The sequence below is a fragment of the Rhinatrema bivittatum genome, chromosome 3, assembly GCF_901001135.1.
Source record: "Rhinatrema bivittatum chromosome 3, aRhiBiv1.1, whole genome shotgun sequence".
NCBI lineage: Eukaryota > Metazoa > Chordata > Amphibia > Gymnophiona > Rhinatrematidae > Rhinatrema > Rhinatrema bivittatum.
In genome coordinates, this window is record NC_042617.1 from 568,191,070 (window position 1) to 568,217,188 (window position 26,119).

At 44.5% G+C, this 26,119-nt stretch overlaps 1 protein-coding gene across 1 annotated transcript in view; it reads left to right on the forward strand.

Moving 5' to 3' along the window:
* Window positions 1-611: 611 nt before the first annotated feature.
* PPP1R14C (protein phosphatase 1 regulatory inhibitor subunit 14C) overlaps window positions 612-26,119 on the forward strand; it is a 124,740-nt gene continuing 99,232 nt past the window's right edge. The window contains exon 1 of the mRNA XM_029596544.1: window positions 612-934. Within this exon, the coding sequence (XP_029452404.1) occupies window positions 668-934 (267 nt within the window). The 5' untranslated portion in view covers window positions 612-667. The remainder of the gene's footprint in view (window positions 935-26,119) is intronic.

The following is a 26,119-nucleotide window of genomic DNA, read 5'->3' on the forward strand; positions in this document are numbered from 1 at the left end:
TTTTTTTGACAGACAGGTTTCCATTTGTTTTCAGACATTTCTGTCAGAATCTACTTCTCGGTCCGTCTTCTTCCTCGTATTAATACGAGTTTGCTCTGCGTTGCAAGGACTGGGACTGATTTTCCAGAGAACCATGTCCTTGGGCAGTCGGTTCGTCGACAGATCCTTAGTTTGCACACCTCCGGATTCCGTTTCATGCTTTCAAGCGTGATCACATTTTTCCTCCGCCGTGCATTTTTTTTTTTTTTTGTAATTACAGGTGCACAGTGAAAACCCACCCCTTTTTTTCCCCCCAACCCTTTGCTTTATTTCATTTTACATAAATGTCAGGCAAAATCTATCGTGGTAGAGCCCACGGAGCCCCTGCCAGAAGCAGCGCCGACGCGCTAATTGGCTTTGCGGGTCGTGCCGCCTCCCTTTTATGGGTTGGAGGAGGCGGGTCTCCAGCCTCGCCCCGCCTCCCCGCAGCGGCGGCAGCCAATGAACGGCGGCCGGGGAGAGCCGGTTTCGGGCACAGGTGCCGAGGGAGCGCGCGGCCGGCCGGTGTGCGGGCAGTAGCCTGGGCTCGCGGACAGTGTGTGTGGCAGGAGCAGGGGGGGGGGGGGGGGGGTCAAAGGGGAGGGGGGAACGCCGGCGCGAGAGAGAAGGACAGCAGCAGCCGCCAGCAATGTCAGCCGTGAGCGGGAGCGAGCCGAGCCCCGCAGCCGCCGGCAGCCGGGTCTTCTTCCAGAGCCCGCTGGGGGGCCCGGGATCCCGGGAGGATTCCGCCGGCAGCAGCCCGCCGCCGCCGAAACTGCCTCCGCCTCCTCCGCCGCCGCAGAGAAAGCACCAGCAGGGCAAAGTGACGGTGAAGTACGACCGGAAGGAGCTGAGGAAGCGGCTGGTGCTGGAGGAGTGGATCGTGGAGCAGCTGAGCGAGCTGTACGGCTGCGAGGTAGCGTGCGTGCGGGCGGCGGGCACTCGCTAGGGGGCGCCAGAGACGCGGCGGCGGCTGCTGCTGCTGCTGCTCGCCCTCCTTCAGACGCTCATAGCAAGGGGGGGCGGGGGTGTTTGGTGTTAAATACCTCCATTGTAAGAGCTGCGGACGGTAGCTTCCTTGATCTGCCCCCCCCCCCCCCCCCTTACCCGTCCTCTCGGTCTTTCCTCCCTCCCCCTTAGAAAAAAAAAATGCACTGAATTTTTCCGGCACTGCTCTTGCAGAAAACGACTTCTCCTCCGGCATCCCGGTCTGCTGCACTTTACTCGCGCCACTGCAGCACACGGCGCTTGATTGCCCAAATCTTCCTTGTACTCGCGGCTGACCCAGGGCGAATCACCTGCAGTGGGGCCCTGGAAAGCTCACATTACAATATGGGGGGGGGGGGGATGGGGCTACCAAAATGGTACGCGGGGCTGTCGCCCCAGTTTGTTCGCGCTCCCTCATCACCAAGGACAATCCTGCTTGGACATGGAGGAAGGAGACCAGGACAGTGTCAGAGGGACCCTCTGCTTTTAGTTTCCTTTTGATAACTTCTAAATAATTGCATTTTATTCACCTTTATGTCACTGATGCATCGGTCTCTAGCCTCCCATCCTCTCCCGACCAGGTTCAGCCTCCCCTTCAGCCCGTGCTCCTGCCCAGTGTCTGGCTCTCAATCCCCCTACCTTTTCCCCATCAGTTTCTCTCTCTGCCCAACAGCTCCCTTTCTCTCCCCCATTCCCATGACACTATGTCTCTCTCTCAGCTCCCCCACCCTGTCCTCACCACTCTCCCTTTCAAGGGTGCCAGCATAACATCTCCCATCCCCATACCAGGATAAAAATGGAGCTTGGCAGCCCGAACAGAGCACCTCCTGTCCCACCTCTGTGCACCTTTCTCCTCACTCTGCCCCAGCATCCTCCTTGCACCCCTTCCCACCTCCTTGCTCTCACCCCCCCCCCCCCCCCCCCCCCCCCCGTCCTCTGTTACCTCTCCCAGAATCCTCTCTGGCTGTCTTACATCTCTGCTTTCACCCCTCCTGGCTCTCACTACCCCCATCTTTCCTCTCTCTCAAACCTGCCCCTTTTCTCAATCACATCTCACATCTACCCTCCACTACCATTACGCCTCCTTTTTTAAAATTTATATTCTGCTTTTCTTGATTTCATTATTTCCCCTGTCACATTTTTGGCTCTGTTACCCCACCCTTCACCCTTTTGTTACTTGTTACTCTGTGTCACTCAACCTCCCCCCCCTAAATGTAGCTTAAACATGGTGCAGTGTTTCTGTTTTATGAAAGTTGTGCCGCGTTTCAAAAGCAAAAGTACAAACTGATGGAGAAAAAGCCCTGGCGGCCATGAATGTAGGTCAACAGCTCCATAAATATTTGGCGAGCAGGATTGGAGCTGGAAATCTGGGGAGGGGGCCTCTGCAATACCGTGCGCTAGCCGCAGCACACGGCTTTACACGCAATTGGGACGCGCGTCCATAACCACTGATCCAATACGGGGATTAAGGCGTCCGAATCACCGCTTAGCTAGTAGTGCTCATCACATGTAGATCCAGTAAATTTTCCATGCAGCCAATGCGCCCTTGCAAGTGCAGCACATTTTGCGCTGGCCCGGGACTGGCGTAAGGGAATGCCACGCTCAAGGGCGCATTGGAAAAAAATAAATAAGAATCCTGCTTTCTGTGATTTCTCCTAATGGTATGGTCGCGATATTAAGTAGGAGGAACCAAATAAAGCAGGATTTAGTGTGGGGGGGAAAAAAAAAATTCATTTTTGAAAATTAAAATTGTATGCGCCCACAGGCCCTGGTATCTTGTGTACGGTGTATGCTGGTAGCAGGAGAAAATGGACGCTCGTATGTTGAGCGTCCGTTTTCCCCAACCCCGCTTGACAGCCACCTCTGCTGGGGGCCGATGCCGAGGAGGCGCCAGGGATGCACATTTTCCCCTACTGCCTCCTTTCTAGTGCAACACCCTACCTCTCATTTAAATATTGAATCGCGCACCCAGGAGAGGTGGGGCTGGACGGGCGCTCGACACTGAGCGCGTGTCTTCTGCACACAACGATGGCATCGGCCCCCTGGGTTTGTAGGAAGGTGAGCCAGGCTAACCCTCAAACTGCAGTAACACTGAGGATGGTGTTTAAGGACAGCTAGGGGGGAAGGAACAGAATAATTCTCGGTGTGTTTTCTAGTGAAAGTTGGGGGTGTGGGGAGGTTTTAAATTTGTCATTTTTAAATGATTGCAATCTATGAATAAATTCCCTTGTGGCCTTGCAAGACAGAATGAGAAAACAGTGAAAGCAGTTTCTTTGTGCTAAATATTTTGTAAATGAATTTGAAGAGGTTTATTTTGTTTGGGTTATGGTGAATTCATATAATACTATGTTTGGTGTTTAAAGCCCATAGCTCTTTCATTATATGAAATGTTTCATTTAGTATTTGTAGTTTTAAGTTCTAAATTGAATGCTGTACACTTTATGAATCTATGAAATCCACATGTTTTATAAGGGAATATTTAGCTTTTGAGGCTATTTAAAACCTGTTTTCATGCGAATTAAAACTTATCAAAGTCCAACCTGTCAGTTATTTATTTATTTATTTATTTATTTATTTATTTATTTACTTACTGTTTTTGAAATATATTCCGAAACATGTTTTAATTAGACTTTTCAGTTAGTGTTGTCAATTTTGTCCATTGTTCTCTGAGTAGCTTTTTACCTGTGTTGTGTCAATGCATATAAAGCAACACTTCTCAAGGATCACACTTGGGTCGGGTTTTCAAGCTCTCTCCACCAGAAGTATTTGTTAAATTATATTTGTATATACATGGTTCAAGAACTAGATTAATAGGCGTGTTTTGCTTTCTGGGCAGGGGGTGAAGCAGATCTGTCTGCAGGGATGGACTTCTAGAATAGGCAACTATCTAGTGCTGCCTGCCGTGGAAAGTCCACTTCAGTGGCCTGCATCATCTATTGCATCATTTTGGGGATGGTGATGGATGAACTGAGGGTGGCTGGCTGGCTGGCTTCAGCAGCCCTCAAGGACCAGAGTTGAGTGCTTGTGATGTACAGGGTTGACAAATGTGTAAGTGCTATTGTATGTTATTCCACAACCTGAAATGAGCAATTGAGTAATCCCAATTGCCTTGTATAACAGACTACCAAGTTAATCTTATATTTTCTTTAATGAGCTAAATTCTGGAAATCTACACTTGCTGCATTCTCTCAGTAGGTGAGGGAAGAGGAGCTTGCTGTCATTTGATATTTTGTGGCAGGGGAAAATATTGAAATTCTGTTTTCAGACAACTTTAGGATATTTAGATGTGCTCTTAAGTAATCTCTAATGAATGGCATATTTTGCTGATCTTGGTCATTTCTTTAGAAAACCTATTGGCAGTGCGTTCTTTGCATGCTGCATTTGAGGGAATATTACTGGAGTAAGCAGATCCAGTGAAATGGATACTGGCTAAGGACTCTGTCAAGGTTAAATGTTTGGATTTCCAGCAGTTTTTAAAGGCATGAGGAATGTCAAATAGCCTGTAGTGTCCTATGAAGTGAAATGCTTTTAACATTGTAAAATGCACTGTATGAGAATCATTTTTATTTTGTATTTCTGTTGCTGCAATTACACATGGAATTTGCTGAAAGTATGCAGGGCACTGAAAGAACTTTAAATGCACTTACAAGCCACAGTCTGCTTCATTTGTATCAGATCTACCCATTCTTTATTTAAATCTGTCTCATCAACTTGATTTTGGGGGAATCCAAGATGACTTGCCTCTAAGCAGATGGGTTTGGTGGGATCTCTTCAGCCTACAATTGTTGTTTCTTCAGTGTTCCTAAAAAAGAGGATAGATCTTCCTCTTCTCCAGCTGATGATCACCAGATGACTATCCTACCTGCTGTGCTAGGTTCAATGTCGAGGAAACCAGGAGCCACCAATTCGACTGCTGTTTCTTCTGGATTTTATCTGGCCCACTAGCTCTGAAACTTTTCTCCCGCCCTTCAAAAGTGCCTGACAGTGCTTGCTGGGTTCTTGGGATCAGCTGGTTCTGGTTCCTTCTCCTCTTGCTCTCAGACCTTGACTGAGGAATCGATCTTTGCCTCCTTTCTGAGGAGGATTTCCTGCATGTGTTCATTCACCAGTTGATGAAGGGAATGAGTGCACCTCTGACTGAGGAGAGTGGCTGTATCGGAAGGGACACTGCAGCAAGTAATGGAAGTTATGGCCAGGGAAGTCGGGAGTTTGGATGGTGGTCCCCCAGCTGTCGCTGACATGCCTATCCTCAAGGCTCCTGTTAACTGAGAGGCATTACATCATGCCTCCCCCTCTCTGGGGTGGTGTCTATACTGGGGCATTATCTCCTTCTCCAAACACTGGATCTCCCAGTAAGAATTATCTTGGCAATGGCTATTTTGAACACTGTCTGTAAAGGTGCCTGAACTATTACTTATTTTGCCACATTCTGTGCAAGGGAAGCTGGTCAGGAGTACATCTGAGCTATTTGTCCTACAGCTCAAGCATTCCAGTAACCCCACTGTGTCTCAGGACCTGGGACGGTTAATCTGCCTTTGTTTAGGGTGGAAGTGCTAATGAAAATAGAATTGCAGTATGATATAGTGGTAGATTATGAAAAATGTATTTCTGTCTGAATTCTAGGGCTAAACTTATTGGGGAGGTTTCTACGGTGAAAGCAATTTTTCTTTTTAAATATACTTTAACAGAGAATGCGCGCGCGCACACAGTCAATTAAATCACTGGTGGAAATAAGGAAAATTGTGATTGACTGACTAATGTCTGACAATATTGCTTTGCATAGTAAATTTAGAGTGTTTCTAAGTCTAGAAACTTGAACTGAACAGCTTATCTCCAGCTATATCATCTGTAGGCATGTTCAGAAGTTTCTTTCTTTCTGCTTATTTACCTACCAAGCAGGTAGAAGGTTTCAGAACTAAACCGTTTTTTGCCAGGAACTGCAGATGATTTGCTTGGCTTTCCTTTCCTTATTGCCATCCTACCTTAGTAATCTGGCTACTATCCTTGTTTTGGTGGTTTTTGGTTTTTTTTTTTTTTTTCAGAAGTGGTGCAAGAACTTGCTTGAACATTAATGTCTACATTTTTTTTCCATATGTATTCAGAGAAACAAGTTCAGGGTAAAAGCTTCCTTGCTTTAAAACATAACGAGTGAATCTTCAAAATGTTACCTGCATAAAAATTAGCATATATGCATGTAAGCAGCCTCTACTCGCATATGTTACACACTGTTCCTTGTAAAGGCTTTGCCTACATATAATTTGGTTGTAAGTTATCTGTAAACCGGCACGATGTGCAAACGGTTGTCGGTATATAAAACTAAATAAATAAATAAAATAAATAAAATAAATAAATATTCTTTATTTTATAAAAGTAAAAAATGCACACGTATTTTCATTTTCGATTGCACATGTACTTGCATAAAATGGGGATGGTCTAGGGGTGTTCCAGCGCGGGGCCAACATTTTACATTTGAAAGCTGCTGTTTTAAGAGACGCATGTAGGGTTTGCCAACTTGCATAGTTTAACACCGAACGTAGTAAATGACGGCAGGTAGAGACCAAAGTTGCTTTTGGTAGTGACTTCCGCTCCATGCAGGCCACATCCTTGCCTTCTGTTAAGGGTGGCAGTAACTGCTGCCCCGTGCAGAAGGGTTTCACCTAAAGTTAATGTGTTACCCCATTTTTGTTCATTTCCATCCTCTAGCCTGTAGGGGTCCGCAGTTTTTATCCCATGCCCTTTTGAATTCCATCACCATTCTCGTCTTCACCATCCGTTCCGGGAGGGCAAGCCCTGCATCCTCCGCCCTCTCTGTGAAGAGACATTTCCCAATGTTGGTTCTGAGTTGCCTTCCTCCTGGAGTTTCATATCATGACCTAGTTCTGAAGTTTCCTTTCCGGTGGAAAAGGCTTGTTTGTGTATCATTGATACCTTTCGGTTATCTGAAGGTCTGTATCCCATCTCCCCTGCACATCCTCGCCTGCAGAGTATTCAGATTCTTCGGTCTCATCTCGTACGGCTTTTGATAACGGACCCATCATTTTGATTGCCTTTTTCTGAACCACTTCCATCCTGTCCTTATTCTTTTTGAGAGATGGTCTCCAGAACTGAATACACTTCTCTCAGGGGAGGCCACGTGAAAGACCTGTACGAGGGCATTATCGCCTCCTTTTTCCTGCTGGTTTTTTAAAAAATATTTTTATTGGTTTCGCAACTAAAGTTAACTGCAACTTTTTAGAGATCTTCAGAAATAATTCGCCTTCATCCAAAGCACACTACAGAGATCATGTAGATTACAAAGATAGGGTACTGGTAGGCGCTTAGGATGATTGACCAAGTGTTTAAGCAGATAACTATATAATGAAATAGCTAAGGGTACATCATGGGCAGTAATGTCGACGGTAATATGATGAGAGATCACTAGAAGATACCCCTTACCTGCTATCTGGCAATATACAGTAGCTACTAACTTCCCCCCCCCCCCCTCAGCTTTCCTTCCATCTTCATGAAGTGTTAGGTGATAATTGACTTGTAGCTAGTGTAATAGTCCACGGTCTTGGGTCTTGGAGCTTGGATATTGGAACGTGGATATTAAATCATAAATATTGGATCATGAATGTTGGGTGACCAGTCCTCTATGCACATCAGGCAAAGGGTAGAAGAAGAGATTTAAAATTTAACAGGCAGTTCATATAATTGCAAACAGTACGTGCATTTAACACATTCCAGATATGTCGCTTGAGGGCACCCCTAGAGATAAAGTTATAATAGTCTCTACTACCTGTGCAGGGTTGGTTGTGGATAGGGTTTTCTTAAATGTCAGAAGGCACTAAGTTGTACCCAATACAAATCTGAGACTTGTAGCCCAGACATCGTCTATTTGGGGGCGCAACTCGTGAAGCTGTCAGGCACCCCAGTGAACCTTGACCCTTCATGCTCTGTTGCCACCCATCTCCATTGCCTAGTGTGCAGCCACGAGCTGCGGACCAACATATATGTTCATCATGAGGCGTGGCCCATATGTCCCCTGGCTTACTGCGATAAGCAGGGCGATGCTAAAAATGATCCAAGGTTTGCATTATTGTGGGAGATAGGTAATTTTAAAAGGCTGACTATATTTTGAGGTATGTCGCAAACTTCTTGGGGGAGGAATTCCTAGCCATCACATATTCTAAAGAGCATAACTGGATCATCTTTTGAAACCAGTGTTCATAATTGGGTTCTTGTTCATCCAACTATTTTAATGAGAACTCTTTTGCCCACCAACTCAGCCTTCCTGAGAAATGCTCGATCTGCCTGGGTAATAGTGAGATCTAATAGGGTGGTAGAGTCAAAAAGCCATAAGTTAGGGTCCAAAGGCAGTGGATATTGTATAAATTGTTCGCATCTTTTCTGAATTTTTTCCCAAAAGTTTAGTATTAAGGGACATTCCCAGAAACAATGAAAGTAGGTACCATTAACAAACTTGCATTTCAGACATAGCCCGGAGGCACTGACTCGCATCGGGCAAGCGCATACCAGGGGGAAATAAACATGCCATAGAAATTTATAATGTGATACATTTAATAGGACGTTTTCTGATAATTCAGGCATAGTACTGAAATTTTCTTTGTTCCTTATAAGAAATGGAGAAAAGAGACCTTTGTAATTTCTGGCTTTCGGTGGAGGACAAATGAGTTTCTTGCAAACAGGCTATGACAGTATGCAAACGCCGAAGATGTGTTACGAAATCAGGAGGTGGACCCCTGTTCCGAGTTGCACTCAGCAAGGGATTCCGGGAGCCCCAGCAGGCGTATATTAGACCTGCGGGCCCGGTTCTCCAGGTCTTTGAGCTTAGAGGATTGCGCCTCCACTCTCCTTTCCAGCGCCTGGAGTTTGGTGATGGCCAGATTTGTCATCCTCGAGGACCCCTCCCCTCTCCTCGATCTGCTCGAATTGTGGGTTTATCTCTGTGAGGGCTGTACGAACCTCTGTTATCTGAGCCAATAATAGTCACTGATTTGACATCCAGTGCGTCCATTAAGATTGTCTTAAAATGTTCCGCCATGGCGGGGGAAAGATCTTGAGTTCTTTGCATATCAGACGTAGCCGCCATCTTAGGCTCAGCCGTCTTTAGGTTTCTCCTTCTCCTTTTTGCCGGTCCTTATAGGCATTCCGGTGGGTGAGCGCTGCATATAAGAGGTGATTGACACATACTCTCTGATCCCCCCTCGCAGAAAGTAGGCAGAATCAGGGTGGAAAATTGTAAAAATCGGAGAGCGGCACCCGGAGCCCTCCTGAGCATGTCCTCTCCTTCTCACCGCATCACACGAGCTCCTCGTACCACTTCTTTAATGTCGGCAAGTGTGACTGCCGAGTCCTAAGGCAGCCCCTGTGCCGTCGCTCCCGGCCACCATCTTAGGATCTTGGCTACGGGGGCTTTTCCTTACCTCCTTCTGTTGCCACGATGGGGGAGGATCGTTGCATATAACTTACAATAGACGCAAGCGCCGAGCTAATCTTGGAGTTGGGAGGTCGGGAACTCCCGTATCTGCAAGGATTTAGTTAGATAGTGGGAGCAGACCCTCGGAGCCGAGAAGAAATCCGCCTTCCCGGCTCACCACATCACGTGACCCCCCCCCCCCCCCCCTTTCCTGCTGGTTATTCCTCCTTCTGTGCAGCCCATCGTCCCTCTGGCTTTTGCCACCACCTTGTCACATTGTTTCACCTGCTAATTATCTGGCGTAAGTGATATTAAAACGTTGCGTAGTACCGAGTGGGTGGGAAGTCTGGGTGAACTGGGGGGCAGCTCTGGCTGAAGAACCAGGAGGGTCTCTATGACCTGGGGGAGGACTGGGCAAACTGGTGGACTAATTGGTATAACAAGTAGTTTACTTGACGTTTATGTGTTAAAATATAGCGGCTTTTATTTTAATGCATAATATATATGCAGATAGGAAAAGTACACGTGTTCAGCGCATTGATATGTTCCTTTAATGCAATGCATGCATTTGCACGTATGCCTATGTGGTGGGGTATGGATACACATTTTTCTAAAATACACCCTACGTGAGGGTTACAAAAGGCGAGTGTAGATCTGCTTGCGACCCTGTTGCTGCGCGCATTTACCTGAAGTTTATTATTCAAGATTATTCCTTTTAGGAGCCGCTCTTAATCTGTCATTTCCCGCTTACGTGTAATCTGGAAACTGCAAATGAAGAAAGGGGCTCAGTCAGTTTCATCTTCGGAGGAATGATCTTTTCCCTCCTGCTCTGACTTTTCACCCCACATCCATTTAAGTTTATTTCCTTTTTCCTGTTCTTTTTGTTGAATGTAGGTAGTAATTCTTACATTCCCCCTGTGGCAGGGAGCCCATTTTTACCCCCTGAGAAGCCAGCCCTGGCATCTTCAGCTGGTCTGAGCGCCCTCAATGTGACGGAGGTCTCGCTAGATCTTGCCCGCATGTGATGTCCCTGTAGTGTCAGTAGATAGGGAGGGACACCACTCCCCACTGGGAAGGGTTCTAAGCAGGTATAACCCCCCCCTGCCTCCACAGACGAAAGAGGGGCGGGGAGGAATTAGAGATTCCAAGATCTGGAGTCCTGGGGTTACTTCAGAGTGGCACCAACTTCAGAGAGAGAGTTCAGAGGAGACTGAAGTGAAGGTCCAGAAGGTGAGGGAGAGAGAGAAGGCTCCTGAAGAGGCCTCAGATCCTGAGAAGCCCTTGAGACTGTGGACAGGTTTATACTGGGAGGGTGGCAGAGGAGAGCTGTCCCGCCTGGGAAAATCCACCGGTCAAAGCTCGATTCTTCTAAATCGGCAAGAGACTCGAGAGAGAGAGAAGAGAACCAACCCTTTAGGAAAAAGATGTCAGGCACCCAGCGGGATGGAAGGGGTGACCTCTGCTGATGAAGAGTCCGTGTTTAACCTGTTGGACACTTTTGGAATTTAAGTTGCAGAACTGGTGCATGGAGCTGTGATTTGCACTTTGGTTACTCTGCTATTAGTTACACTGGGAGTTTGAGCCACAGCCTGGAAGTTATGTGTGGTTTTTTTTTCTTTGTGTGTGACTGTACTGGTGAACAAGGAAAACCCTTAGGGCTTTGAAAAACACTGATTCTTAGGGTTTTGAAAACACTGATTCTTTTTCCCCCTTGGCAGGAACCCTGGGGGGGGGGGGGGGCCATGGGGCCTTGCGAGGCCCGTGACTCTCCCCATGTTGCCCCTGCACCCAGGACCATAATACACAGGGGCTGCTCCCCCTATTACTGGCTCTTTCCTTTTTGTTTTAGGAGAAAGGTGTTTTGTTTTGTTTTTTTAAATAATTTGGAGATCAAACTTACTAATAAGGAAGCTTTTAAATTGGTCCATGGGGAAACAGACAGGCGCTCAGAAGTGCATATTTCGGGGGAGGGATCTTCCATGAATACTTGCCAAACAAGGCCGACAGAAGGTCCCAGCAGAGAGGCCGTGATTCAGGCTGAAGTAGCCCAGATGGACACAGAGGAAGAAGCACAAGCACCGTTTTCCCCAACTGTTCCAGGCCAAAGGCACCCCCTGTGCTAACAGAAAATGTCGTGTGGCCCACCAACCTCCACGGGGAGAAGTTTGATGTGAAGAGGGAAGCTGGCTCGATTTTTAATTGACTGCCAGAGCTCCTCCGCTGAGTTGCATGCTCTGCCCGCCTCCCGTGGTCTCCAGGGTAAGACGGAAGATGAGGAGGTGCCGTGTGCGCGGGTCCCGGCTCTCTCTTCCCTGCAGGCTTGCCCGTTAGTTACCAGGCTTCGGGGCTCATGCTGCAGCTTGGGGAGAGGAGGCACTCACGGTCCCCGTCTGTTCTCAGCATGTTTAGGAGCCCCTGCGGGTGACTCGAGGTGCTGAGTGCAGAGCCCCCGGTACTGGGCTGGATCTGAGCATCGGGCAGCGGTGACATTTTTTTTTTCCTCCCCATGACACGCCTGATGATCAGGTCCGAAGGCCCTTGGTTGAGAAACTTTGTACTAAATCACACCACCATCTAGATTTCTCCGTGAATTGCATTGGTTGTGATGTGTGAGACGTGAATACTAGAGGAAAGGGGGAGGGTATGGCTGAAAAGGCGTAAGAAAAAAGAATGCATTGATTTAAAAAAAAAAAAAAAGTGCTTATTTCATAATCAACAATAACATTTCCCTTCTCACCTCAAATCTAAAAATAAATATCTTTCAGCTGTTTTCAGATGACTCAAACAAATTTTTATTACGTTTTCCGTGGAGAATACATAATTACATTTGCAAAATTTCTCTTAAAAAAAAAAAAGATTATGAAGATAATAAAAACATGCAGATCATAAAATGCTGTAAGTGTCCTAAGAACATAAGACGTGCTGTGCTGGGGCAGACCAAGGTCCATTGAGCCCAGCCTCCTGTCACTTATGGTCTGTGTTAGCCACCGTCAGAATCTGGCAGCTCCTATAAAGTAGGTTTATCCTTTATTACTCACACCCAGGGATAGCGATAGCTTTGCTTAGTCCGGTGTTTCCCAACCGGTGTGCCTTCAGACCTGGTCAGAGGTGGCGACTTTCGTGGCACTTACCTGATGGTGCGGATCCAGACCAGCACCTGGACTTTGCTCTCGGCACCTCCCAGCCACGAGAGGCACCACTGGTGGTTCTTTAAAGCTTCAGGAGCTCCTTTCTGAGGACAGGTTATAATCATGCGTGCCGCCTCTTCCTAGCTATGGCATGGGCCCGGGAGTGTGGTACTTAAAAGGGCAGCATGCAGGGCACGGATAGCTGGGAACGGCTTTGTGTGGCACACACACTGCACACAGCATCATCCTCCTCTTCCCTGTCATTGAGTCATAAGAACATAAGAGATTGCCATGCTGGGTCAGACCGAGGGCCCATCCAGCCCAGCATCCCGTTTCCAATCCAGGTTACGAGCACCTGGCAAGTCCTTCCAGCTCCTGTCTTATCCCCAGGCTGAACGAGATGTGGGAGAGGATGCACTGCGCATTGGATGTGACTCGCTCTGGCATCCAAGTTAACTGCCACAGACTTCTCCCTTTTTCTGCGTTTTCTCTATGGGAGGGACCTGGTCCACTCTGACAGGCTCACGTGTGCTCTGTCCCATCCCTTTGTTTTACGATATGGAAGAGACCCTGGTGGGGGGGCTTTCAGTGCTTCCCTTCACTGTTTTTTGAACTTTTGGGTGCTTTGCATGTCTGCATTGGAGGATGGTGAGCCACACAGTGGGGCCGCTGCAATATAATCACGCTCGGTGAAACAGGCGCTCGTATCGAGCACCCGTTTTCCCGCCGCACGCACATCCAACTCTCCTGGGTGCCGGATGCTATATTTAAGTGAGCAGCCGCATTTAAAAAAGGACGCGCTGGGTAGAAATCGTGTCTCTCCAGCTCTGTGGATGTGTGCGCATCAGGAAAAGGGCGCTCAATACGAGTGTCTGCTTACTCTTCAGTTGACTGACACACTCCAGGGCGATGCTATTGTGTGTGTATCATGTGCATTGTACACCCAGAACTTTTTTTTTTTTTAACCAGCCCATTATATTTTCCTTTTAATTTTCATTGCCGCATTTCATTGCAACGATACTAAGTAGGAGGAACCAAAGAGAGCGGTATTTTGTTTTTTTTTCTCATGCACCCTCTGCTCACGGTATGACTTAAAGCCAGCTCTGGGGCTGGCGTTAAATTTGCCGTGTTAAAAAAAAAAAAAAAAAGGATGCGTTGGGTGGTAATAGCTAAATAGCCTCATCTACAAGACATGATGAACGCTATTAGCTACGCATTTGTTGGGACGTGCTCACCCCCTTTTTGCATCGGATGTTAATCTAGCGCCTCCAAAACGCGTGTCCAACCGCACAATGTAGGAAGCTGAAATTTTGAAACAGATGAAATTGTGACCCATTTTAAAGTTTTTTTTTTTTTGCACTGCTTTAATAAAGAAAAAAGGCATAGAGTCTGTTCTTTGCCGTGTGTGTGTGTGTAACTTGCCCCTCCTGTCGGGCCACCAGTAAGCCCTGGGAAATAGTACTAGTGCAGTTAGTGAGAGAGAGAGAATTAGGGGAGGAGCCGTTCATGTGCAGCCCCTCCCCTTGAGGGTGCTGGAATAGACTTCCCACTTCAGAGGTTTTATAGCAGCGGCTGGGGGGCAGTATAACTTGCAGTTCTGGAGGAAGGTTGGAGATGTTTGCCTCAGTTATGTTTTTGGTCTACCTGGGGACCTGGGATCTTTCGGGATGGTTTGAGGGCTCCACTACTGTACCTTGCCCCCCCCCACCCCCCCAAGGCGCAGCGTGATTGTCCTGGGAGTATTTTGGATTTTGGGCTTTTACGTGGTAGGGCCTTTCCTGGATACGGGGAACCCCGTGTTTCGGACGCCCAGGGATAGGGAAGACCTGCGCTTGAGGTGATGACCCGTTGCAAGGGGCAACTCTGGTGGTGTTTCCAGAAGAAATTTTGTTTTTGAAGATCTGGGAGGTTTTCTGTCCCCTCTCTTTGCCCACCCAGAGATCTGTGACGCTGCAGTTCCATCCAGGATACCTCCCATCAGGGATCCCCTATTGAGTCAAAGGGAAAAGCTGTGAGTAAGAAGCTCTTTAAAGATCATTGAGGACACCTGTCCGGAGTCTTCACCTGCTGGGGGGAGAGAGAGAATTTACTCTCTGTGCAGAGACAGGAATTTTGCCTTCTTTGGAAGGGGGTTCCTAGCCAACTAAGGGTCGCCCTGCTCAGTGGGACCACCACGTTTTTCCTAATCTAGGAGGGTGCAGAGATCCCTTGCCTACTCAAGACTCCTGCACAGATAGAGGAAAGGATTGTAAAAGAGAGCCAGGAAGACTCTGGTGCTGGATTCTTATTTATTGTGCCACTATTCGGTTTTGGACACTTAACTCCAGCATGTCTATTTGGGCGCACAGTGTACACACACACAGTGAAGAGGAACCGCTCCTCTCCCGGGGACAGCTAGAAGGAAGTCGGTCACCGTTGCACTGGGCTATGAAGGTAAAACCTTTTTGCCCTTCAACCAAAAGGATCCACACTCTGGGGGGGGAAAGGGACACGGAGACGAGCTAGTCGGGGTTCCTGTCCCAAAGAACTTAGAAATTCTTTTATGGCCCCGCCCGTGCAGGACACGCATAACGGGGTGGGGGGAGGAGGGGTTACATATAAAATCTTGTGCTTGTTCCCACCCCCTTCCCACCACATAGGACAGAAGGGAAATTAGATTGGTTGTATCCCATGGTGACTTGCGTGACTTGCAGATTTTTAGCCAGAAGCCATGCTAATATGTAATATAATCTGTCAGTGTGCGTTAAACTTTTTTTTTCTTTGCTTATTAAATAGCTCATATTTTTATAAGCAAATCATGAGAGCTGTAGTCTTGGATTAAGGCATAGGCATGTGCCAAAAAATAAAGCTCTCCTCCTTGCTCTTCATTCACCAGGGGAAACCGCCTCCATGCCGTCTCCTGCTATGGACGCCATAATATTAAATCTGGCCATGATGGTATGGTGTAAATGTTGAGAACAGCTTTTGTTTTAATTTAATCTAATTTTCAGAGAGCAAAAAGGCTTGGAAGGTTAGGCAAGCTTTCTTGCTGCTTCCATCACACCTTAGGGGCTCAGCTGATTAGCGTTTAGTACTTTCTGAAACAAGTACTTCCAAACTGGAATGCGTGGACATTGTTTGACTTCTCCCCGATTAAAAATAAATAAATAAATAAATTCAAGAATACGCTCAAAGGAACACAGTTAAGAATCCTTTTATTTTGCTTCATATGAAGGCTGGTCTTGCTCAGATAATAATGCTCTGAAGTCACTGGCCTAGGAAGCTCCGTGGCAATGCTGTGATTGAGACATTTACGGTCTCTTCAGGGAGAGAAATGAATCCCATGATTCAGGGATCAGGATGGTGGTGGCATTATTTTTCTAAGAATTACAAGACTTGTGTTTGAGAGTTTGCAAATAATACAGTTCTAATTGTGAATTAAAGTGCAAAAAAAATCCCCAGTAAATTTCTTTTTTTTTTACTTTTTTTTTTTATTTGCTGTTTCATTTTTTTGAACTTGGACGCCCTCTGAGACCTCCTGTAATTCACGGGGTACCTCGAACCTCTTAAGAACTGTTGATGAGTGAAACCTGGTCTTCCATTAGAAGAAAAGTGCTAGCTGGAATTGGAAGTGACCTTTTACTGGTTTCAGGTTGTGCATTACAACCTTCTAATATGTCAGTGATTAGGTGAGGTCTTTGCTTTGAGAGTAAATCCTAAGTCCTCAACTTATTTATCCAAGAGACAGGTTAGAATTGGTTATAGCAACTGAAGGTTATTTTGGAATTCTTTTCTCTTTTGACATGTTTTAAGTGCTAATGCACGGTTGCGTGTTTTCTTTAGTGATGATGACAGACATAAGCAATGTATCTAAAATATCTCTGGGAGATTTTATCTTTTTCACAATTACTACACCCTCGCATTCAGTTACAAATCTCATGAAGTATCTTCTTTTTTCTTTTTTTTTACATTTTTTTTTGTGATGCGTTCTAAATAATACCTAGGTCCTAGCTTACTAAGTGATTTGAAAAATTGTTCTGTTTGTCACTGGTTCATGTAAGGCAAATTTTAGAACAACGAGAAGAATCGACTGCCACCATCTTGATGTTTGGTGAGGAGGCTTGCAGACTGTAGTAATCCTGAGTTGTTCTACCGGCAGGGTGAGCGCCTGATAAGGACGCCATTGCTAAACGAGTCTGAAGAGAAGTCAAAAAAGAGTAGACCACAGGCTGGCAACCTAAAAAAATATGTACTCAAACTTCACTATAGAAATAAATCGGAAGGGCATACTGGATTTAAACCTGTGACAGGAAAAGAATAGGGACGATGGATATATTTGTAAACCAGTGGCTTATTAAACTGTGCCTTTCCCTGCTTGTCTATAATAACTTTTTAACTTAAATGTTCAAAGGAGATGGTCCTGGTTAATTACCTTATGAAGCCAGGAATGCAGGGTAGAACCCAGAAACTGAATTCGGAAGACAAATGGTGACAACTCTTTGTAACTCTTCTGGTAGTTACAAAAGAATGCAGCTGGAAAATGTTGCTTTTGGTATAGTAAGGGGGTCGTTTGCATGTCTTTGGTTTTTTATTGTTCCAGGGTGGGTGGGGAGGCTGCTATGGCTGGAAGCCAGTGGTATTATCTCCTGGACTGCAGTGACACCTCCTGGACAAGGTTGTAATTGCTACGATTCAATATTTTTCCAGGAGAAACCATTTTGATCCAAATGGACCAATAGTAGAACTTGGGTATGTAGTGCCTGCCTGAGGCCATTGAGGAACAGGGGCGTATTTGTTAATGAATCATTTCAATTAGGTATAAAAGATGATGGTGTTTTTGTTTAGGGTCAGGCTAGGATTCAATATTTTTGTTTAGGCCATGAAGTGGAAGTGAGGTGTTTTTTTGTTTTGTTTTTTTTTTCCCATCCCTGTCTCTAGTTGATTGGCTGCTGTAACAGAGACTAAGTTTTAGATGGTTTTTCTTGTAGTCGTTACCTGAATAGAAGTACTTATCCAACAATACAGGGAGAGCTGTTTGGTTATTTTGGGATGCGGAAAATGATCAGATATTTCATGACTCTTTTTAATGGATATGTGTTGTGTGTTTTGTTTTTTTTTAATGAATCACTCTCTGATAGTTTTGCTTATGATGTGGTATATAAATGTTTACACAATATTTTCAAATTAGACTAACAGTCATAGAATATCTGCTTGCATAATATAAAGTTGGTCAAACTTTTAGTGGCAGAGGCTAAGATTTATTGTGTATTTTTTGAGGTTTTGGACTTTCATCTCCATGAAACAAGTGGACATTGAATCTGCACAGAGTACTGGACTTCAAGCATATGTAACAGCCATCAATTATCTGGGTTGCAGAAAGGTTTACAAAAAAAAAAATCACATGAGACTCAATTGCGAATTTATGCTGCTGTTCTGGCCAGAATCTAGGTGGGAATTTTGAAATATTCTGCAGCTGAACTTACAAAACTGATTTTATTTTTCCAATGCTAAATATTTTTCTTTTACTATAATACCATGCGTGTGTGTCTGGCTTTAGAGCAGAGGTTTCCAATCCTGTCCTGGAGGACCCCTATCCAGTTAAATGTTCGGGATATCCACAATGAATGTGCTATAGAGTATAAGAATCCTAACTATGTAAATGTGCATGTACTGATTTTCTACGCATTACTTGCAATAGTAATACAACCTCAGAAAACCCATGATGCATGTCTCCTCCCCATCCCTGAGAGGACATTTAGTTGCGTGGGTGTGCTACACTTGCCCATACTAAATCACACAGCTGAGAGGTGGAGTTATTTATGTGCCCTTCCCATAGGGTGGGGGTTTACAGTTTTGAAAATTGCAACATGGAAAATCGGAAGTCCATGGATTGACATGAATTGAGGTCATAATTTCTTGTTTTTCTTTGAGCATTTTAACTTGATTACCAAGACTGAGAAGAAACTTGGACAAAAGTAGTAGATTATGCAATGGTATATAGCAGAGTAAATCAAAGTGTTAGAACATGCTGTGGAATAGAAACAAAGAGCTATGCTAATTATAAACGACAAATACTTTAAAAAAAAAAAGGAAAGTACATATCATCCAAAAACATAAAATAACACAAATGATACATCACAAAATATAAACTGATAGCCAGAAATATCCTGACCATTCCCCCCCTACCCTTGGCCCTTCTGTTGCCCAGTTATGTCTTTCCTTAATTGTAACTGTCCTTCATACGCACTCTCTCTCTAAATGTTTCCCTAGTTTACTACCTGTACATATTCCTACCTCAGTCTTTCACTATTTATTTATTTATGAAGGTCAAACCTGTACACAGTTATGAACTAGTTATTTTCACATGGAATGGTGGTGTATAAAACACACATAAATACTAATACAAAAAAATTCACAACATCTTTTAATAAAAAATAGAAATACAATATAAAAATGTGATTACAAATGTAGCATCCCACAGATATGAATACATCATCGACACAAAAACAAAAAAATTGAACAAAACGTTTAGTACAAAACATTGACATAAACAATCCCTCCCAATATGTTTAGCTAATCATAGCTTCTTCAAGGGAGAAACACAATTATATTATATCTAAAACAATCAATACAATCTCTAAAGTACATCCAGTGCGAGAGGTATAATCTGCTGAAATGTGATATTGCAGTAGGATAGGAGCTATTAAATCTAAAGACCACAGATTCAATTGGGTCACAGTTCAAACCTGAAATATGTGGAAACCAACTTTACTCATAGTCCACGTCATATCGCATGACAACTGTGAAATCTCATTAGTGATGTACATCCAACGATCCACCCTTCTGTACAAATAAATCAACAAGCATTTGGTATCGTAATCCAAGTGATTTTCTTCCACATCAGTATCTTACTAGATAAACGAAGCTTGACCGACGTGCCGCAAATGCGCAGTAGAGACCAGCTCTACCGCGCATGTGCGGGCGAGCACGTCTGTCTGAGCCAGCGTCAGAAAGAAAAAAAATGGCGGTGGTGCGGGCGGCGGTGGCGATGGCGGTAGCGGGCGGCGGCAGCGGCGGTAGCGGCCAGTAGTGAGGGAGGGAGAAGAGAGAGAGAGGGAGGGACTGAGTGGGAGGGAGGGACTGAGTGGGAGGGAGGGACTGAGTGGGAGGGAGGGACTGAGTGGGAGGGAGGGACTGAGTGGGAGGGAGGGACTGAGGGAGAGGGAGTGGGACGGAGGGAGGGAGAGGACGGAGGGAGTGGGACGGAGGGAGGGAGAGGACGGAGGGAGTGGGACGGAGGGAGGGAGAGGACGGAGGGAGTGGGACTGAGTGAGGGAGAGGACGGAGGGAGTGGGACTGAGTGAGGGAGAGGACGGAGGGAGTGGGACTGAGTGAGAGGGAGGGAGAGAGGGGGGAGGGAGTGAGTGAGAGGGAGGGAGAGAGGGGGGAGGGAGTGAGTGAGACTGAGTGGGAGGGACTGAGTGAGACTGAGTGGGAGGGAGGGACTGAGTGAGAGGAGAGGGAGGGTGGGGAGGAGTGGGTGAGGGAGGGAGGTAGGGGGTGGTGAAGAGTGAGGGGAGAGAGAATGAGGGGGAGGTGAGAGACAGAGGGATGTAGCCCGTTTTAACGGGCTTAACGGCTTGTATACATATAAACCAATGCTCCTGATAGTGTAGTGTCTAGTATAACATTCAGTGTTTAAAGAGCCGTCCACTTCACATCATATTCATACTTCCATGACATCAGTAAAAACGTATGAGCATCCCCTGGCTAAACACCATCTTTCAAAACAGATGACATGACCATAGCATTGTCACTTCAAGAATGAAAATTGCTGAAGATGACTGGTCTGTAATAGGAAAATATGCCCTGAGAGAAGGGGAAAATGAAGAAATATTTTATGAGGCATTAAAGCAACAAGTGAATAAATTATAATTAAAGCAATTTAATTATAATTGGGAATCTTAATGCTAGGGTTGGGGAATCCCATCGCTCTCCCATGTAATATGAACATTTGAGAAAGATAGGAATGGTTATGAGCAAAGGGAATTTGCAATATTTAATGTCATTAAAATAAGAAATATACTTTTTTCAAGAAGGAAGATCATAAAACTTTACTTGGCATGCAAGAAAATTAAAATAGCTCTGACTCTATTGTCAATAAGAAAATATCATGTCAGGTTAAAGAGAGGCAGTGACATCTATTTCGATCTCCATCGTGTGGTTTCAAAAATAGGAATGCTGACAACATGGCGAAAATGGAAAAGAAGTTTTAAGAAGTGTATTTGTTGCAAGAAGAAAGCAATAAAATATTGTTTGAAAAAAGCTTAAAACACTATTTAGAACAGACCACCTTTATATGAAGGGGGTAAAAAAAACTTATGAGGGTTTAAGAATTAAAGTGGCAGAGGTAAGGAGAGATCCAGAGATTAACTCAGGTCTATGACATAGCTCTAAGTGTGGAACAGGGCAGACTAGATAGGTAAATGGTCCTTATTGGTTGTCATAGTCCGACAGTAGTAGAAACATAATTGGGAATTTGCAATATTGTAAACAACCTATTCCACTCTCTCAAGAACAGAGGCCAAGGTAAAGGTGGTGAGGACAAAAAGGGGTGAGAAAGGAAGCACACTCCAATAATATTATTTTCTCAAAATAATATTATTATTTTCTCAGATTACTGTAACGCTATCCTACTTGGTCTCCCTTCCTCCTACACCAAACCGCTCCAAATGGTACAAAACACAGCAGCCTGTTTACTAACAAACACCAGGAAAAGAGACCATATTTCCCCAATTCTAAAAGACCTTCATTGGCTACCAATTCACTTCAGAATCATCTACAAATCCATCTCCTTGATATAGAAAACCACAATTGACCTACAATTTCCTCTCCGCTTACACAACTCCACAAGACCTACCAGAGACGCATACAGAGGATCCCTCCATGTACCCCCTACTAAAGCCACTAGTCACATTACCTTAAGAGATCGAGCCCTCTCCACAGCTGGCCCACTGTTATGGAACTCCATCCCTCCCGATCTCAGACAGGAGCCTTGCCTCCCAACCTTTAGAAAAAGACTCAAGACTTGGCTGTTTATGCAAGCTTTCCCGGACTTAAATTAATGTGCATCTCGCCATCAACATATCCAACACAGCAGCTGTACCTCATCTCCTTGTATATAATTTAGTCTCTGCTAAACTATCTTTATTTCCTCTGATCCCAGTTCAGTAGCCCTTGTTAATTGTAACTGCTTTCTTCGACACGTTAGTTCTGTTTTGATGTATTTATTGCACCCCTGTTTATTTGTAAACAGCATGATGTGATCGCTTCATAAATGCCGGTATATAAAAACCTTAAATAATACTGCAGATCATGGGGTAGCCAAGTTGGTGCCAGCAGGCTACAATTTCCCAGAAGCAGAAATGGTGCCAGCAGGTTGAAAATGGGCACATACTGTCCAGTAAGTCCTCAGAGACTGAAAATGCTGTATTTTAGGGTAATCTTGCTAGATTTGGTAGCTGATTACCGGTAGATGACTACAGAGCTTGGTATAAGAGATGGTGGACTGAGTATTGAATAAAATATGACATCTTGTATGCCCTAGCCTTTGTTCTTGAGGGAGTGCCTTATTGACAATCAATAAGGACCATTTTTCTATAGAGAGTGCTCAGTTCCACCCTTGGCACAATGCCATAGACACCAGTCAGCAGAATTAGCTATAATTAAAAGGACTAAACAGGAATTAGTAACTGTCAAAAAAACCAACCCTCTTCCACTTTGCAGCACTCAGAAAACTTGCCCCCACTCCCACATAAGAATCAGAAACCCAGAACACAGTGATTTATGTAGGGTCTGGAAAGATAAGCTCTGTGATCTAGACATACCCACTTTCCCTACCTGTGCAGTCAGGATATCCACCGCCACTCCCACAGAGGATTCAGAAACCCAAGAATAAATGGATTATAGTGGTCTCTGGTAAGATGAGACCTGTGACAGAGACACCCACTCTCACCAATGTCTTTTGTATTGGAAAATGAAGATACTCTAATAACGGAAACTGAAGTGGTATCTGAAGAAAGAAAATACCCTGTGCACATAGAAACCTCATAATATATATATTATGGTGAGAATGGGTGTCTCTGTCACAGGTTGGTTTTTTTTTGATTGGGTGACTAGAGAATTGGATCAAGAAAGAGCACTCAATGTCGTTTACTTGGATGTTAGCAAGGCTTTGGATACTGGCCTGTATAGGAGGCTTTTTGAATAAAATGAGAAGCTTGGGAGTGGGTCCCAAGATGTGGAATGGATTGCAAATTGACTAACAGACATCAGCGAGCAGTGATAAATAGAACCTACTCTGAAGAGAGAATTGATCAGTTGAGTTCATCAAGGATTGGTTCTGTTTAATAGCCCATGTATGTGTGAGTATGAGAGCACCAATATGTGTGAGAAAGATAGCACCAGTGAGTTGAGAACCCTTGTGAGTGAGGAAGAGATCGCTGGTGAGTGTGAGAGACAGTACCAGTAAGTATGAGAGTGCTTCTGTATGTGAGAGTGAGGGACGGAGCACCAGGGAGGGTGAGACTGTGTATGAGGGAGAGAGAGCCAGTAAATGTGAGAGTATGTATGCATGTGAGTGAGAGAGCCTGTGTGTGAGAGAGAGGGAGTACGCATGAGGGTGAACATGTTTGTGTGAGGGAGAGAATAAATGAACTCGCGTGCAACCTTTCTCTGAACATGACTGGAAATCAAAAATTTCCAGGGGATATTTTTTACTCATTTGTTTTAATTATTGGAATTTATGTGATGCGTCTGCTATTTTGAAATGTTGTATTGGGATTTGGTAACATTTTAGAAATTCATGTTATTCATTATTGGATGTTCTATTCATCAGCTGTTTTGAAATATTTATACTTTATTACTATGGTTTTACTATTATGATTTATATTTCTTGATTTTATTGTTTGTTTAGTGGGGAATGCTAATGTTTATTTCATTTTTGCACCATATACAGAACCTGCATGTTTCTATTTCTACTTTATAGTCTCTTTTCTCTGTTTTTGGTGAGGGTATGTCTGTGCTCTGCATGTGTGACTAAGTTAGGGTGAGGTATTCTGCTAGCGTGCAGTTTCTGTGTTGGGATCTTTGGTAGCCTACCTTATGTTTTCCTTATATATATATTGGAGTTTTAGGAGCTGGTGTAAATATTTGCAGTGTTGCCTTTTTATAGTTAGGGTTGTTTCTGTTTCAGTGTTGGCAGTTTTGGTATATGAGGTTTACTATATTGAATTATAATTCAGTTTACTCATGAATTTTTGACAGCCGCACCCAGCATGTTACACTAGGCCTAATACCATAAGGGTTCAGAGCATCTGTTTTTCAGGGTTTTTTGTTTGGCACCACAGCAATTCATGTAAATATAATATATATGCTGTAAGTCCTATTTTTACTTCAGAAGGCTGTACTTTGTCCTTTTCCATGTAAAATCTGTTATAATTGCATAATTTTTAATTGTGTGTGGGGAGGGGTCACACCCAGCTGCAAGCTTTGCCTAGGGGAACCTTATTATCCTTGCACCGGCCCTGGGATGGCAGTGGTGGGTAAATGGGTGTGATATCGGGTAAAAGATGAGATTGTGGGTGGAAATTGGCATCGGGTTGTATCTGGGAATTTGTATTCTCATCTACCCATAGCAGAGGAGTCTCAATTGGGCAGGAAGGATGAATCAGTTTGGGCATCATCTGTATCTTACTATAAGATTGATCACTGGCTGAAGGGATAAGCAACAGAAATGGGGCAAAATAGATTTAATAAGTTATTAGAAAATGTGTGTGATCTGATAAGTATTTGTGATTCTTCTTCAAATCCAATGCATGTTTTCCTAATGATGGAGGTGGCGGATATTAAGTAATATATATGTTTTAAAATAAATAGTAATTTTCCAGACTATTCTAACGGAATATTATTGGCGTTTTTATATTTGAAATCATTTAGTTGCACCTCATTTTGGGGTAGATTTTAAAAGGGTTACACGCATAAGTTATGCGCGTAACCCTTTAAACCCCCCCCCCCCCCCCTGTGCACACCGAGCCTATTTTGCCGTTTTAAAAATGGCGCGGGCCATCCATTACTCCTACCATGTGACAGGGGCCGGCCAATGGCACCGATAGCCCCTGTCACATGGTAAGGGCAAAGGGCCATCGGCGCCATTATGATTAGTGGCAGCCAACGGCCCGAGAGCGGGAGATCGCTCCCGGGACCCCCACTGGACCACCAGGTACTTTAAAAAAAAAAAAAAAAAAGTTTTGGGGGGGAGGGTGGGGAAGCTAAAGGATGTGTTTTAAAGGGTCGGGGTGGGTTTTTTTGTTATCGGCTCGGGCGCAGCTGATTTAAAAAAAAAAAACAACAAACAAAAAAAAAGATGGGACCGCACGTAAAACATTTCCCGATAGTCCCCGAACCCGGAATTGGAGCTGGTTCCGATTCACATCTCTAGTGTGTACTTCTAAGTACAGACAGAATGCTTATACATCAAGATACATACAAATCTCAAAGATGACCGAGGGGGCCTAATCTGCCCATTTCCCTTGCTTGTTGCAATGTGGTAGACCCCAATTGACTTCATGCTTTTTCCTTGCTTTCCTGCTAATTCTGTTTTATCCTCTGTTCATACCTCTCTCACCTTAATTTGGGAGACTATTTGATAAATTTCATCTTTCAATGAAAAGAATTGTTACTCGGCCAATAACCTCTTGTTGAGAACTATTTTCCTCCGGAAGAATTCTTCTGTTGTGCATTATTTGCATGTCTGTCTATATCCCCATTTCCTTCTTCTCTCTCCCCTAGGGTGCACGTCTTTCAAAGTGTGTAATAAATCAAAACATCCATGTACAACCTCCTGAGGCCCACAACTATGCAGTGCTTGTTTCTTTGATATGCAAGGGGTTAAAAGAACAATTCCACACATAATGGCAGCTTTTATTTAGACATGACTCGTCCTTGCAGTGAAATACAAGCCACCAATCCACTCCAGACTGGGAGATGGAACGTTCCCAACTCGAGAACTGCAGGACGGAAAGTCAAATCTGGTTAGTATGAGACAGCCGACATCCTACCTTACAAGATATGTGGAAGCAGCGATGACAGTAATTTATGCAAGGTGGTTCATTTAACAAAAATGATTAGAATATTTGCTGAAAATCAAAGCGTCCTGGGAAATAGAGCTTAGAAACAGATAAATTGATAGTAAAGTTTATAGATGGCAGGCTGGTCTAAAATGTGTGTGGGGGATGATTTAACACCAACAACCACCAGGTTTTTTTTTTAAGTGCTAAAGATTGCTTTGTATTTAGAAAGGTCAGCGTGAGTCTTGTGACCTAGTGTTCACAAGGAGAAAGTCACAGAATTGTAGTACGAATGAATTGGACATTCTCCTGTTCTTGCTTTACATTAAGGATCTAAACTTTTTAAAACGAATACTGTTGGATCTTGTATTTTGCACTATATGAAGTTAGTAAACCTTAGTTGAAGTGTCCTACAGAGAAAAGCTGGAGTTGGTGGGGAACGGGAATTGATTTTGGTGTAA